Here is a 16,096-nt window from a genome sequence, read left to right on the forward strand (position 1 = left end):
ACCGCAGGGCGGGGGGCAGCGGGACCCCGGGAAGGCCCGTCCCGGGCTGGCAGCAGGGACCCGGGACTCCTTTGGCTCAGTCCCGACGCAGCAGCCGGGCTGGTGCCAGCCCCGCGGCGGCTCCCGGCGGGTACCGGGCGGCACCGGGGCGGACGGGCCGCCCGGGGCCGCCCTGCTCCGGGCCCGGGGCTTGTGGCGGAGTTTGGGGTGGAGGGGGACACTGTCTCCAGGTGACCAAGGCCCCCGAGGCCCCCCATTGGCGGGAGGGTCGAGCGAGTTGATTTTTCATTGGCTAGGTGTTCTGGGAGAAAGGCCAATAGGAATAAAGCTCTGTTGCCGTGAGAGCGGCTCTGCGCTCTCGGGGCGCAGTAACCGCGTGAAGAACACAGAGGGTCATGCGGCGCGGGGAGGCGCGAGGGAGCGGAGCGGCTCCTTATTGGTTAAGCCGCTCGGAGGTTAGCCAATCCCCTCGGAGGGCGCGGGGCGGGGCGGCGGTTGGTCCCGCGCGAGGCTAACGGCCGCCCGTCGCCTCAGGCGGCCCGCCATGGCCGCGCGCTGCCGGTAGCCGCCGCAGCCGCTGTCCCGAGGGGTCGCCCATGGAGGTGAGGGACGAGACGGGGCTGGGGAGAGGCTGAGCCGTGCGGCTCCTCCTGTCAGAAACCCGCCGGGCACAGTTAGAGCTGTGCCGGGGCTCGGGCCCCGGGCCCCGCCGGGCGGCGGTAACCCACCGGGGCTGAGGGAGGCTTCACTCGCTTCTCCCCCGCCGTGTGTCTGCCGCCGCGACCGGGCTCACTGCCGCGGTGCCCTCCTCCTCTGTAGGGCGACCCGGGCATGCGTGTGGTGAGGGGTGCTATGAAATAGCTCGGAAGTGTTGGGAATGCAGTTCTCAGTGGCCTGAAAGAATTCCATGTGGGAAAAAGGAGTGTGAAGGGTTTGGGGGTGTCATGAATCCAGACCAGCTCACTGTGCCTATGCGTTCCCTCATTCCTTGAGATCAAGGAGAAAATGTGGCACAATTAGTGTAGTTCTGACTTTGCATGTTCACATATGTGTAAATTGTGGCTGAAAATGAGCACATCCAAGTGTGGACGAGAAGGAGGATCATTGCTGTAGATACGCGTTAGATGTAAAGTGTGTTTTCATCCTCAGCTGTGGAAGAACATCTTTTTAGGGACAAGTGCTTATTCAGAATACTTTCAGAACACTAGTCCTGTGAAACTGGAACTTGTAGGTTGGTGATGGGGAGAGAGGTGGTTCTTAGGTGGAAGTTGTTTCTCCCATAGTTGCAGAACGGGACAGATTCCCACCGTAGCTCCTCGTATGTGTGGTACAGCAAAACTCGAGCTCCTGAAGTCTGAAAATGCACATCCAGGATGGAATAGGCACAGCGATGAAAGGACGAGAGGTGTCCAGCAATGCACAGAATGGCTCCTCTGCTGTTGCTAGTGAAAGGATGGTAATTCTGCTCCTCTGAGGTGGTTCAGGAGCCTCCCAGCACCTGAACAGTGTGAACAGCTCAGGTGTAGACAGAGGGCAGGTTTCCTTATAACCTGCACCTCCTGTCTCCAAACAGCAGGTGAATTTCTGTGGTTTGCTGAGTTATTTTAAGGGTAAATATGAAAATGTTCCAATGTCAATATGTAGAATAATTCCTTGCAAACTCAGATGGAGCAGAATCCACGGGTAAATTGAAGTGTTAAAGAAGTTCCTGTTGGTATAAAATCTACAGCTCTCAGATCTGTGCGTAATTATGTCCTTCTACCACTGTTTTTTTTCTTGTCTTCTATAGCCTAAAGTTGCGTTCAGAGGTGGCAGTCGCTGCTGGAGTAGTGCCGAAGCTGGCGGGAGGCTGACTGATGTGTTCAGTAGTGTAATGACAGGCTCTGCCTCGCTCTATGGTTGCTACAAATCACAGGTTCCATTAATTATAAATGAATGCCTTTATATCTGTGTAAGAGTTTGGGTTGCTTGTAAGCAAAATGGTCAGAAAACCATTTCTAATGCAGTTGCTTATAGTGGTGAACATAAATCACCGTGTTTGATTTATACATAATAAATCTCCATCGCCCTAATGTTCATCAGGAAGGACTGACTTTTTTTAATACAGTCACAGATGAAGCAATATGTGGTGTTCAGTACACTGGTATTTCACTGTGTTCTTTGTTCTTCTGTCAGCATGAACAATTGTGAGGACAAAGTGAGGAGCAAATGGCTTTTTCCAGGAAAACTGGGAAGGCGAAGTTCTGGTATTGCAGCAGATAATTCTGTAGCATACCACAGGCAAAATGTCTGTATAGACCCACCTGCTGAGCAGGGGTTCTTAGTCTGACCAGTAGAAAATGCCATGGCAGTTGGGTACATCAGAGCACTCTTTTCATTTTTACCTTTCATAGCCATAAACCTTCACTGAGGTAAAAGACACAAATGCAAACCCTTTCCCAGTACCCTCAAGAACACACGTTACTTACTCTGCCCAAGACTTGTGGGGCTTTGTCCTTCCACATCCTTTAGTCCAACATCATTTTTTGCGTGCAAAATTATTTTACAGACAGGGGAACTGAGCTGTGAAGTTGAGACCCCTGCCCATAGCAGTACTGGGAATAAAACCTGCTCTTGTGTGTTGCTTCCTGTAGCTGCTGACTACTTTGCTCCATAAATAGTATATTTTGTATCTTTAACATCTAACCCTGTGAAAACACCATGATTTCACTTAAGAGCAGAGAAGGCGTATCATATTTAAACCAAAAAAGCCCCTTTTCACTTCAACTGTGCAGAGGAGCTTTCCTCGAGAAAAGTATTGGCTGTAGGTTTTCTGTCATGACTGGGAGGAGGGGGAAGTCTCCTGACTCCTGTCAGTGGTCATCTGCTAGAAACTGCTGCAGGGAATTCTCACTCCTGTGGGTATGTGTGCTGGGCAGCAGGCACCAGCAGAAGTTACCTGCAGCCTTGTGTCACACTATGTGGCTTGCTTGCTTCTCGTGCTCTGGTTACTCAGAGAGTGAACTCCATGTAGAATGATGAAATGATGATTTGATGTGTTTAATATTAAAATCCACACTTTTATTGTCTATAAAATGCAGAATGAAGAAAATGTAGAGCTACCTCAGACCTACAGTTCTTCCCTTTCCGCATCAGAGTACTCCGCACCTGTGGACTCTTCCCTTTTATACGTACCGTGGTCTACATATGGAGATGATACTAAGCAGCCTGCTGCTGCTCAGAGTAATGTGAAGTCCAGGTAGTCATCTTTGGCAGAGTGAGAATGTGTGTGTTGATGGAGTAGCTGGATTATTGTTTTGTTCACTTTAACTTATGAAATCTTTTCACTGAAATCATGGTTTTAATGCAATTTGTTTTCAGGATTCAGCCTGAAAGGAATGATTATGGCAGTGAAGCAGATTTATATGGCCTCGTGTCTAACATTTTGGATGAACAAGAGAAATCGCAGCCATACTGTGCTGAGGGGTGAGTGTGCTGCCACGCAAGCGCTGTTGGCATTCTCCTCCCTAAAAGCTACTCTCACTGATCTCAGTCTGTGTTCTCTTAGTCATCTTTGCATCTGCTGCTGGCAAGTCCTCGTGCTCTTCAAGGTTTCCCTTCCTTGCTCCTGATCTAATATTTCTCTTGGGATACTTGAAAGCTTTTCTCTAGGTACTCCAATTACATGGTAACTTCTGGCTTTCTGGTATTTACAGAACTTTTTAATTGACACTTTTTAAGTAAGTCCTTCACAAGCCTTGTGGAAATGCTGTATTCAAATAAATCTCCTGAATATATGCCTTGGCCTACTTATTTTAATTTTTCTTTAGCTCAAGATTGAATTCAGACTTTAGGTTTCTTTCGTAATTCATTTCAATTCACAGAAGGAATACAGAAAACACCAAATCATACTCTTTGACACTTCCCTGAACTGGCAGGAGAGAAGAATTCCGTGCGTGCAAAATGAATGTTTCTTGATGTTAGTGCTACCTAAGCAATATTTGCATATCTAAATGTCAGGTTTATTATGCCTGCATTCTAACACCAGCAGACACTATTAGACAGTCACAATTACCTGACACAGAAGGATTCAGCTCCAGCATCCCCGAGGTACTTGGAGGGCTCACTCTCTTTTGCTTAAATCTGAGTGTTCTAGGTGTAAGAGGTAAGAAAGGAAACCCAGTTCTTCAGGTTCCCAAGCCAGGCGCCACTCTTCTTTTGTGTCCTCCCAGACAGTTCTCATGGCTTCTGTACATGTGCTGAGTTCTGTAGCTGGAGTGAGGGAAAACTGAGAGAGAGGCAGTCTTGATCAAGAGAGAGCTTTACGAATCCCTTTGCTTCAGACAGTTAAGGTTGGATTTTTGTTTTCAGTACTGCCGGGTTTGGCAGTGACTGCAATGACTTCCAGGCACAATTGCCTTTTTTCCTTAGGCTGTTTACAGTTTTCCTGGACAGTGATTCGTTGTCCTGTGTTAATGATGGTAATTAGTGGAAGGAAAGGAAATGTGCTGAGGTGCTTACTCTTGATGTACGTGCAGGAAGCAGTGTAAGGCAGCATAAACCACAGTCAAGTCTGGAGCAATAAGCTGATACAGAGAAGCGTTTTGGCTGGGCTGCTAGGATGCAGCTTTGAGAGGTTGTGGGTAGTCTGGGAAGTACAATTATCTTGTTGCTTAACCAGGAGTATTTTGGTGGTGACAGATAATAAATCTATTGACAGGATTTGCTGTAATGTGCTGGGTACACATCACTTGCAGCTCAAAGGCATCATGTATAGCTCTTAAGTTGTATGGATGGGTTTAGACAAGACAGAATCCTTTTTCTCATCTAGTTAAGGGTAACGGTGAAGGTGACAGTAGTGGGTAGAAGCTGGAGTAAGACATCTTTGAATCAATTGAGAGAAAGTATTTAGGGGAGAATCGGGTTCTTAAGCCTTTTTCTGCAGTTGGGAATGGAAGAGGAGCACCACAGATAAGACTCTAACCATGCATCTCTTGTTTTCCAAGGAGTTGCCCTTCCAACTTGAAGTCAGTATGGCCCATGAACATCACCAGAATCGTGGACCACCATGACTTGTTGCCAGAAACTAAAAGACCGGTTGTTGGAGCTGCCTCACAACAGGGGTTTTATAGTAGTGAATCCGTATCTGCTGCTGAAAAACAGTACTTGCAAAGTGGTACCCTTGCGTCGCAGCAAAAAGCAGATGAATGTTACCGCGGGTTTCCCAGCCTGGACCCTGAGGAGCAGTGTCTGTACCCTCCCTGGAGCGATCATGCCAACTGTTGCAACATGCAGAGTAACGAGAGCACGAAGACAACACCCTTATATCAGAACTATCCGTACATAAAAAACACCTTTATGCCCCCAGCTGGGTATTCAGAAGTAATCAAAGACTCAGGAGCTGATGCTTATCCTTACGGAAGGGAGAAGGCGTGTCCCAAAGGAGCAGACGTGCTGTTGCACCAGAAGCGGGTGGAAACATTTCTTCCACAGTTTCACAGATATAATGAAAACACAGATTATAGTAGGTACCCTGAATATTCTCATGCTGGTAAAGCAAAGCCTAACAAGAGCTCCAATTGTAGCTTCCAAGAAAATAAAAAGTTAGTAAATGGAACCACTGAGGCACCACCTCTGGACACAGAACCCTATACTAAGTTATTTCAAGTTAAATCAGGAACTCAGAAAAAAACAGAAGATACCATTTTAGATCAGCAAAACTTTGCCTTTCCCAAAGCTGTAGGACTTCTACCAGAAAAACAATTTGGAAATGAAGCTTCATTCTGCACTGATTTGGGGCAAAAATTTGAATATGGACTGAAATCTTTCACAGTTTGTCCAGGGAATAGTGACTGTGCAAATGGTGTGGAAAAGCAGCAGTTTTCCAAGGGTGAGCTTCAGAATTCTGAATACTGTAAATCACTTCCATTGCTACCGAACGCAGTAAACCCTTCAGCAGGGACCACTGTAAGGCCACCTTGGATGAACATTCCAACCAAAACAGCTGCTTCTGCCCCATTTCAGAATCCTTTGCTGAAACTGAGTAATCATTTACCTGCTTTTCCAAAAAGTTCCAGTCATTCTAATGAGTTTTTACAGCTGCCATCTTCAAATTTCCCTTTAAATAGTAATTTATTTCACAAGTACTTTCAAGATAACCCTTCCTTTTTTTCAAGTCTTGATTTTGGTTGTAACACTGCGGAACGAGCTCGGTCTGCTGCTTGCATGGAGGCACTGGTTAGGAGTGGAGAAGAGAACCTCATTGAGTATTTAAGTGAAAAGAAATTCAAGCAGCCAAATGGATTCTGTGACAATTATGCAGCTCAGCAGTTTGGGATCATTGAAAACATGAACAAACACCGTTTGCAGTTGAAGCCACCGAGTGAGTGTTATGATCCGGAAGGACAGAAATGTGCAGATGGGCTGTTGCAGAACATGTACCAAGATTTCATGGAGTCTCAGGCTCAGTTTCATTTCAGGCAGGGGAGTGGAGACAGTAAGGCCATCAATCCCCTGACGTGCCTGCAGGCACCAAGCTTTTCCAGCAACTGCATGATGGGTGACTTCAGACGGAATCAGCAGCTGGGCTCAGGTGCATTCCCCTTGAGATCAGGTCGCCTTTTCGGCCGTTCCATTGTCCCTCTGATGGACTCTCCTGACTTGTTCTCCCGTGATGATTTAAAACGTTTCTACCCTTATTTTAACGATAAGGTGTATGGTGAGAGCCCCTTTTCTGGGTTTGTGCCAGCATTTGGATTTCAGAAGCAAGTTAAAAGCCGTAGCGGGCCTGCCAGCGAGCTTCATGTTAGACTGGAAGAATGTTATGAGCAGTGGAGAGCTTTGGAAAAAGAGAGAAAGAAGGTAAAATAAGAATTAATATGCCATATCACATATTTGATGTTGATCTCATCCAGCTCAGTCCAGTTAGAGATCACAGGTAATGCTCACTATTAGGAGTTGAAATGTTTAATGGGACTTCAAAGTTTAAAGACTTTGTTTCCCTGTATATTTGGGACTGAAAAGAGAAGTTTTGAAGATCTGTAGCCTGGTTGGGAGCATAACTCATGTATTGAATGTTGCACTTAAAGCAGGAACTCAGGGACCTTTTCAGTCTGAGTTGGGGTGTGTGTGACTACAAAGCCATGTTACATCTTTTTTGTAACACAATAAATACAGTGCATCTGGAAACTTTGAAAGCAAATCCAGTAGTTATGTTTTGAATTGGAATAAACTTTAATCCTTTCAAGAATTAATTGAATTTCTTAGACTTTCCCCTTTTAGTTCTTTATATGAGTTCTCACCTCCTGTTTCCCTGAAGTTTTAAACCTAGGATATGTTTGAAGGGGCTCTTTTTTCCCCCAGAAACTGAGCCTGAAGAAAGGGTAATACTAAAACACTTGACCTAAAGTTTCAGATAGCTGTGTATGAAGCCCTACTTAAAGCAATTGCCCTTCTTGGTCACCAGGGGAAGTGCTTCAGGTCACCCTTGTTGCATGTAAAAGCTGACTGAATGTCCCCAGTTCAGCTCGGTTTGAATTTCAATGCCAGCCGGAGCTGTGAGGGAAGCCAGAGCAAAGGCACCTGCAAACAGTGGGGCCGGGAATTTGGCTGAGGTCTGCTCTGAGGAAGCTCTGTTGTGCTGGTCCACCAAAAAAAACCCCATAATTGTGAGGGGCTGTAACACAGGAGGGGAGTTGCCAGAGTGTTTCCTGACAAAGGCTGGTTGTTGAATATAGGAGTCAGGAAGAGTTTGACTTGAGGAGGAGAGCCTCAGGTCTAGGCTTGGGTGGAAAAGTGCAAAAGAGAAAGAGTTGCCACGTGTGTGGCACGGGGATGTGGTGGGGACGATTAGGCAGCAGCTTTATGTGGACCACCACAAAACAGTCTAAGAAATGCAAATTTAAACTCGATTCAGCTAGCTGTGTATTGTTGCAGGTGTTCCAGAGCCACAGAGCAATGGGGTGAGAGAGTCTGACATCTGAAATGTGGCAGTGAGGATTCAAAGTAATTTTCTGATGGCTAGATAAAATATGATTTCATTTTAATAGAACAAGCTTTCTGTAGCTTGACTAATCTGTACCAAAATCAGGTTAATTGCTGACTTAAACAATTGGCTTTTAATTTTGTGGGTGAGGTCCACATCTGTCTGCTCCATCTTTTTTTGCCTTGTAATTCTGACTTGCCTCCATTTTATTTAGTAGAGGCTGTACAGAGTGGGAGAAGACACGGTGCTTCTGAAACACCTTCTGTGGGCATCATTACTTTAGTTGAACTGCTTTCAGTAAAGCAGTTGTTCACCCAAAACAGGTGATTGTCTTAGCAAATGGTTAAATCCCCAATGCCTGAATCCTCCTTAGCTGCTAAAAAGAACAAGAAATCCAACCCCTCAGGGAAGAAATTGTCTATCTGATATTTTTTCTTGGTTCTGTAAAAAAGCACAATTACAGCTGACGTTCTTAGGGAGTTATTCTTTTGTTTTCCTGCAGACTGAATCAGCTCTTGCTAAGAATTTCCAAGGGAAAAAGGTTTCCAGTGCTAACAACACTCCGATTCCAAGGCTGACATCAAACCCATCAAGAGTTGATCGCTTAATTGTGGATCAGCTTCGTGAACGAGCCAGAGTGAGTTGTAGGATTCAAACTAAAAACATCTATTGAACTGATCAGACAGAACTTGAAGTACACTATAAGATATGTGAGATGATCAGAGCAGCTTTTCCCAAAATAGCTTTCTTCTTAAATGCTGTGAAGGGAATAATATTTCAGCAGTCCCTGCTAGAATTCCTGCAGCTCCAGGTTCACTGCTGCTGTTACCAGGGAACCCGCGGAGTGGCTGCAGCTCATGTTTACAGCCCTACATGCCAGGAGGATGCAGCTTCTAGTACAGGAGCGTGCATGAGATGCCACAGTCCAGTCAGCTAACCAAACTGCTTGCACAGCTCTAAGATGTGCATTTGGAGCTCTTCTGTTTTGAGCAGCTCAGCAGAGAAATGGTCACCCTAGATATGTAGGCGCTGTATTAAAGGAGGTATTTGTGATGGAAAAAGCAAGTTTAGTTAATGTTTATAAGACTTTGAGAGAGATATATATATTTGTTTGAGAGTCTTGTATTTTTTTTATGCTGAATGGTTATTTGATGCAGCTTCAGCCTGAATTTCTACGTTTCTTGCTGCTCAAGCCAAGCAGCCGTAACCTGTAGGGCAAGCATGGCCGGTGGCTTGGAGCTGCCTGTGGCCAAACAGATGGTGCCAGTGTGCAGCATCATGCTGCTTTGTGAGGCAGCCCAGAATTCTACAAGGGAGGCTGAAGGGAGGAAGTAAGCAGGAGCTGAGCTGCCAGCAGAACAGCAAGGGTCTGATCTGCCTCTTCTGAGGCTGAGAAGCCAGAGCCAGGATGCTCGTGCTGCAGAAGGAGGAGACGGGGGCTGAAAGCGCAGCGCTGGAGCCTGCCCCTGTGAGGGGATGTGGGCTTCAGGGCAGCAGCTGATGTTCTGAGGAATGTTGATTCTTGAAGCTCGGTACTGCTGAGCTCGGCCGCTCCTGAGCAGCACTGGTAATGACTATCTTCCCTACCAGCCTCATAGAGGTGAAATACCCTGGGGAGCCATGCCTGCTTGCTGCCTGCTGAAATCTCTCCTGTGCAATTGCCTGGCTTTTCTCATACAGCTGAGTAGAGAGTACGGTGAAAGACTTGCTGATAGGCTTAGTGTACCCTTTTCAAACTACTGCTTTAGGAACCCCAAAAGAGCAGTGTTACGAAGTTTACACTTTCAGACAGCTTGCCTGTCCTTGTCCTAGTACTTTAAAACTGCATCTGAAAAAGGACTTAATCATACCTAGCCATTTGAGGAACCAAACTTCAGGGCATAGAACCTCAAACCATTGTTAGATAGCAAGTGAAAAGTAGTTTTAAGGATGCTCAAAAGCATAGAGAGGCTGTTAAACCTGGATTCTAACAGCAAAAAGCTTAGTGACAGCCAAAGAGAAACTGCTACAGAGGTTCAAGTGGAAGTTGAGCTGGCTGAATCTTCATAGTGTGGAGCATCTCATTAAACCCTCTTGGTGGCCATGCACTTACTTTGTTTTCTCATTTGAGACTTCTACTTGTGGTTGCTTTCACTTCCAGAACAAAGCCTAGCTGATGGAAAGGTGACAGTAGCTTCCTTCACTATGTCATCAGTAGCTATTAAAACCACTCTAATAGTCAAAGAACAAACTTTAAACCAGGATCTCCTCTCTACAGACTGTATCTCATCTCTCGTGTCTGGGGAGATGTAAATCCACGGCTTCATTGTAACTGGAGAATGTCCCACACTGGGGTGTGCTGAGCTTGTCCTGTCAAAGCTCTTCTATTCTCAGCTGATAATGACTTTTGCCAGAGAGAGGAAATCAGAGCTTATTTCTAGTAGTGAGGGTATGTATCAGCTGGGGAACGCATTATATAGTTCCTGCTCCAAATACAGCTTTGTGAAAAGAGTCATCAGAGCTGGGCCTGAAATGTCAGTCCATGGTGCATCCTCACTTCCAGACTTCAGGAACCGTGGCTGGGAGCCTCCAGCAGTCAGCCTCAGCATCACTGGTGACTTGATGCTTTTCCCAGTGAAGGATCTGAATTACCTGGCAAGCCCCGTGGCAGCCAAAAGGGATCAGTTGTGCTTTTTAAGAGAAGGGCAGGTTCAGTTAATTCCTCTGAGTTGTGAGTGGAAGGAAGGGTCTCTTTGGAATGCTGGATGCACTTCTGGAAAACCTGAGAGGATGGGAAAGCAAGCATTTGAGCTTTGCTGACTGCTGTAGGTTTTGCTTTTAGCTGCCTGGCACTTGTCCCAGGCTTGGTACAAAGAATGTAGGCATTTAACTGTCAGCTGTGGATCCCACTGGATGAGGTTGAGGTACCTGAAAACCTGGTCTTCAGAATGTAAGTCCTTTTGTGGCTGTGGATGTGCTAGTAAGCAAGGCCGGGAAATGACTGTCAGGTTCATCTTACTTTGCTTCACTTGCTTGTGTAATCCTACTATGCCATTCCCTAAAATCTGCCTTTTTCTTCAGGAACAGATGTAGGGATTTTCAAACAATCTTACCTGCTTTAGCTTCCTATCCAAGTGACTGATTCCTAAGCTGTTTGTGTGAAGTTCTCCCTTCACTTGTTTAAACTCTCAGTTTCCTTACAAATGTGGAATGTCACTTTTTGAGTGTATTGGTTGTTGCTCACAGTAACTTGTGCCCATGTTTCCCCACCCCACTGGCTTTTGCCAGACCTCAGGATGATCAGGACAGGTCTGGCAGTGGGAGCTTGCTCCTCCTAGAGCACTTAGCAAGGAGTGGCTGCTCTGTTCTACTGCTGTGGATGCTGTTACCAAAGTAACTGTCTTGGCCAACAACCTGCTCTGAGGATACTTGGGGCACGTTGGGCAGATTGTCCTGCTTCAAACACCTTTCTAGCCACCCTTTCTTAGGTTTCCAAACCTCCATGCCAGTCCTTTTCCTAGAGAAGCCTACTGTCGTCCTCTTGCAAGGGAACATCAAGAACTTTGCTTTGCACTGTGCTCCCAGACCCTCTGCTTCTTCTTTTTAACCCGTGGATGACCATTGCCCAAGGAACATTACAATTTTGAACTTTTAGTTTTATCTCTTTCTGCAGACCAGCAACCAGGTTCCTCAGTGGTCTGCGAATCATCATTTAGGAATGGCTTATCAATGGGAAATACATAGTAATGTTACTGTTGTAAGATAAACAAGACAAAACCAATGCAGACTTTGAATTATTAAACAAAACTGAAGTATTTCTGAATGCTTGTGCTCAATATTCTCTAAAAGAGCTCCGTCAGTGTTGGGTATCCATCCTGAAAGTCAGGCAACACACGTGGTTCCGCAGCAGCTTTAGCAAATCCAAACCAAGACTGGCACAGCACAAGGAGATCACCTGGGCAAACACTGGCTGCCCTTTGTGGGGTTGGGTTTCACCCAGATAACTGCAGCAGTGCTGAGAGAAGGGAGGATCACAGTGGTCTTGAGTCAGAGGAGTGCACATTGTCATCAAACCACCTTCTGTCGTATGTTTGCCTCAAAGTTGTATATATCTATTATTAACTAGTAAGCTGTGTGTCCTAATATTGGGGTGTTTTAGCTTTGCTGTTGTGCTGTGCACACCCAGGTATCCTACAGCTTCAGGTTTGGAGAAGAAGAAACCTTAGGTAAGAATTTAAAACCACTTCAACTCTAACTCTATGAACTGTTCTCAAAAGACAATAATGGTTATCATTAATCTGTTCTTTCTAATCCTAGTTAATTTTCTTGTAAGTCTAGATGAGTATAGTTTGAACTCCTGTAACATGTAAAAATGTTCATTAGGTTGTGACTTTATTGGGAAAAATGGAACGCCTTCGCAGTTCTCCCCTTCATGCTAACATTTCCACTGCTCTTGATAAACATCTGGAGGTAATTCATGTAGTGCAGTCACGTAGAAAAGATGAAATTGTAAATGCTTCCAATCGACAGAGGCAAGGAGCTCCCAGATGCCAGGATGACAGAGGTATAACTATGCTTCCATACTTCTATAAGGTAGCTGAAAAGTTCTACAAATACTGCAAGCGTATAAGAAAATAACTGTAAGGGTTATTTGATAAACTTGTGATTTATTTTTCAGTTTCTAGAGCTTGATGGGGTGTAGATGATTGTTTTGAGAAGATGCTAAAACTGGGGTGTAGCGATAAGTGGGTTAAATCAGTTTGGAGTGCATTTATTCAACTAATAAATCAGCAAGGGGTGAGAAGGTAGTGGGGTTTTCTTTGTAATGCGGTTTGGGATTGGGGATGGTCATAGAATCATAGAATCACAGAATGGTTTGGGTTGGGAGGGACCTTAAAGCTCATCCAGATCCAGTTCCAACCCCCTGCCATGGGCAGGGACACCTTCCACTAGAGCAGGTTGCTCAAAGCTATTATGGTATTAAGCTATTGCCTCTTTCTTCTCCCTGTCCCTCATGTTCCTGTTTGTAGCCCTCTCACCCTGTCTTTATTTATGTGTTGAACTTCCTTGGTAGCTCCATCCTGAATCTGGGCAGTGAGACCAAGCTGGCCTTGGATTACAAATGCGTTTCCTCTTCAAGCATGTTCTGTCATAGATGGGCATAAAATAAAAATCATGCTTTGGATGGAGACACAAAAATACAATAATCAGAATGTTCTTTACCTCAATTGAAGATGATTTGACTTGTTTAGTATATAGATTTAGTTTTCAGGATCTTTCAGAAGGATAAAGATGTTTCAGGTCATCTTCTGAGGGGAGAAAAGACCTTTTTAATGTCTGTAACTCTCAGGCGCTGTATTCAGCCAAAGACTTTGAAACAGCTCTTCTTTATTACTGTGGGATTTTCCCTTCTTCTCTATAGTGACCTGAATGCCAACCACATCTCACAGCTTTAACAGGCACATTTATGTGAGGGTCACTTGTTTCTTAGCTTTCTCTAGGCAGTCCAGATGACCATTCCTGTGGTCTCTTCCTCATTGCACAAAGCTTGGTGTGGAAATTGGAATTTTGAAAATACAGGACCTGATAATCACATCTTCCTACTGTGTATTCTGTCCTTTTTTTCTCTGGAGTTACCTTTCCAAACACTACCTTTGAAATGCTTTGGGTGGCTGACGCTTGTATGGAGAAGAGGCTTTTCATGGTGATTCTTCACAGTTCTCTCTATCAGTTTTCTATACCACTCCTAGCTGCTTTAGCAGTGGTCACTCTGTGCAGAAGGAAGGAGGGTGTCTCAGAATGGGTTTTGCAGAAGCCAGCGCAGGGAGTGAGAGTGGGGTGAGCTACTGAAGAGGGATGGTGAGGGAATAAGGGCAGGCCTTTAAATTCTGCCCTTTTCTGAGGAGTACCCCTAGGAAGGCCATGCTTTCACCTGGAACGGTGAATCCAAGAACACAGGTTGAAGGTAGGTGCCAGGTTTTTGCAGTAAAATGAAACTGCAGTCGTGCTTGCTGAGCACAAGCATTTGGAAGAGCAGACTTTGACTTAAAGTCTCTCACTGCTTCCAAACCCCATGGAAGTGTTTGACTAGGGAGTCAAGGGCACACGTGCTTCCTGGGCAGTGCAACACCACCCAGTGTGACCCAGAGTGAGTGTGCCCCTACCCATGTGAGCTCTGGCTGAAAACTCCAGTGCCTAGAAGAGGGCATTGAATTTGTTTCTTCACAGACAGGCTGCAATTAAACACAAAGCATTATCTATGCATGAAGCCATTGCTGTTGAATAAATGGACCACTGCACCACCTTAACCTTTGCTTTAAAGTGGTGGGGGTTGGCACACATTTGCAGCACATGATCTGTAGGCTTTAATAAAATGCTGTAAATGAGCTACTCCTTCACATGCCTAAATACTTTCTTGGGTAAGATGGGCAAAGGATCCACTCTGTGGGTGTGGAGGCGTTGCTGTGAAGGTTCACAACAAGCTCAGGCGGGAAGGGGTGGGCAGTGCCTTTAGTACATGTGTGCATGGAACAGAGCTGACCGTGAGGCTTTAGGTGCTACTGAAGAGTAGGCAACAAAGTGAGTACCTAAATTCTGCAGACCTCCTTGTAAGAGGGCACAAAACCCACTGCTTTCTCAGATTCGACTTTTACAACCTTATAAAGAGACAGGCAAAACCAGACACTAAAAAGGGCCTAAAAGTTTTGCTCTATTTAGCAGTGCCAGGGTGAATCAAACCCAAGCAGTGCTTGCTGCTGACCTGTGTAAGAGTCAGCTGCCTTTTCCTCCTTGCAGATGTGTTTGCTCTGGCTTTGGCAATAAAAGAGATGAGCGTAGCAACACGTAAAGCCCGTACAACTCTGTGGTGTGCGCTCCAGATGACCTTACCCAAATCTGCAGCTGGAAAACCGGACCGGGAGAAAGCGCTTCGGGAGCTGAAGCAGCCTGAAAAGAAAGCCTGTGAAAACCCGGATGGCGGCAGCATCCCGAGTCAGAGGGCTGACGTGAGCAAGCACTAAGGAATGCTGCACCCAGAAATACACTCCTCAGGGTGTATGTGTGAGAGATGCTACACTCATTCTTTTTAATTATTTGTAAAGTTTTGAACCTAATATTCATATTTAAAGCTGTATCTTGACGAGAAGTTGAATTTGCTTTAAGGGCTCTCGGGTTCTACTGTTCACACGACAGCATCAGAATATTGCAAAGCCAAACTGGTGAATGTTAACTTAAAAACTAATCAGACTTCTTAATTAACAGCCAAGGTAGTATTTAACTTCTGCAGGTAACCCCTGGTGTACAACTCTTCTGAGAACTTCTTTTAGTTTTGCTTTAGGAAATAGGTTTTAAAATAATGATTCTTAAAGACTGTAGTCTAACAGGGTGTCTGGTCAGTGTCAGATGAGATTGTGATGGGAAAATGGGTTCCTTATCGAACTAAAACCTGGAAACAGGAGGACAAAAATGCGAAGAATACCCAATATTCATGTAAAATTAAATATTTAAAGTATAAATATTTATGAATTTGAGATTTTAGATCTAAGTTGGTGAAAGGAGATGCACCGGGTTCTACTAAATTACTGGTATGACAAAATTGCTGTTGTGAAACCATGCAATTTAGTAAACTTGTTCAAATCATTTGGGCATGCTCTCGGGGAAGAAACACAAGAACCTCTGTTTTAAAGTATTTAAACACAATCAAAAGACAACACGCACACAGGGATTATCCTTTGAGAAGCTGTGCAGCAGCTGAAATAATGAGCACTGTTTTTAATACCTTCACTTGAAAATTGGAAGAGGCATCACAACGTTCTGAGATGTAGGTTTTCGTGAAGTTACTCTTTTCACTAGTTTGGTTTGAAATTTGGTTGTCACATTTTAGGCTTCTTATCTGACCTCTGTGTTTTTTGACAGCTCTGAGTACTTGTTTATCTGCATATCTTAATCTGTACAGAACACAAGTAACTTATTCACCACTGCAAAATGCTGGTATTAGGTGGCTCAGGAGACACAGGGGGTTTTAACACTTGGAGCATCGCACTTATAATGTGTGGATTAAATTTATTCAGCTGTCTTTGCCTAGATACCCTGATATTTTACATGTCTCTGTTCTTCTTACTTCTGGAAATCCTGATATGCAAGAAGGTGCGATTG

At 45.0% G+C, this 16,096-nt stretch overlaps 1 protein-coding gene across 1 annotated transcript; it reads left to right on the top strand.

The window, feature by feature from the left end:
- Positions 1-1,834: 1,834 nt before the first annotated feature.
- MEIOC (meiosis specific with coiled-coil domain) lies at positions 1,835-15,075 on the top strand. Its single transcript, XM_030508754.1, has 7 exons — positions 1,835-1,915; positions 3,081-3,238; positions 3,361-3,465; positions 4,986-6,840; positions 8,466-8,600; positions 12,326-12,506; positions 14,738-15,075. The coding sequence occupies exons 1-7, from the start codon at positions 1,874-1,876 to the stop codon at positions 14,959-14,961; spliced, it is 2,700 nt and encodes an 899-aa protein (XP_030364614.1). The 5' UTR covers positions 1,835-1,873; the 3' UTR covers positions 14,962-15,075.
- Positions 15,076-16,096: the final 1,021 nt, after the last annotated feature.

Source organism: Strigops habroptila, chromosome 19 (assembly GCF_004027225.2).
Source record: "Strigops habroptila isolate Jane chromosome 19, bStrHab1.2.pri, whole genome shotgun sequence".
Taxonomy (NCBI): Eukaryota; Metazoa; Chordata; class Aves; order Psittaciformes; family Psittacidae; genus Strigops; species Strigops habroptila.

Coding starts and splice junctions, on each gene's coding strand:
- MEIOC (XM_030508754.1), top strand. CDS start 1,874: ATGACAGGCTCTGCCTCGCTCTATGGTTGCTACAAATCACAG. Junction 6,841..8,465: donor TGGAAAAAGAGAGAAAGAAG/GTAAAATAAGAA, acceptor GTTTTCCTGCAG/ACTGAATCAGCTCTTGCTAA. Junction 8,601..12,325: donor AGCTTCGTGAACGAGCCAGA/GTGAGTTGTAGG, acceptor AATGTTCATTAG/GTTGTGACTTTATTGGGAAA.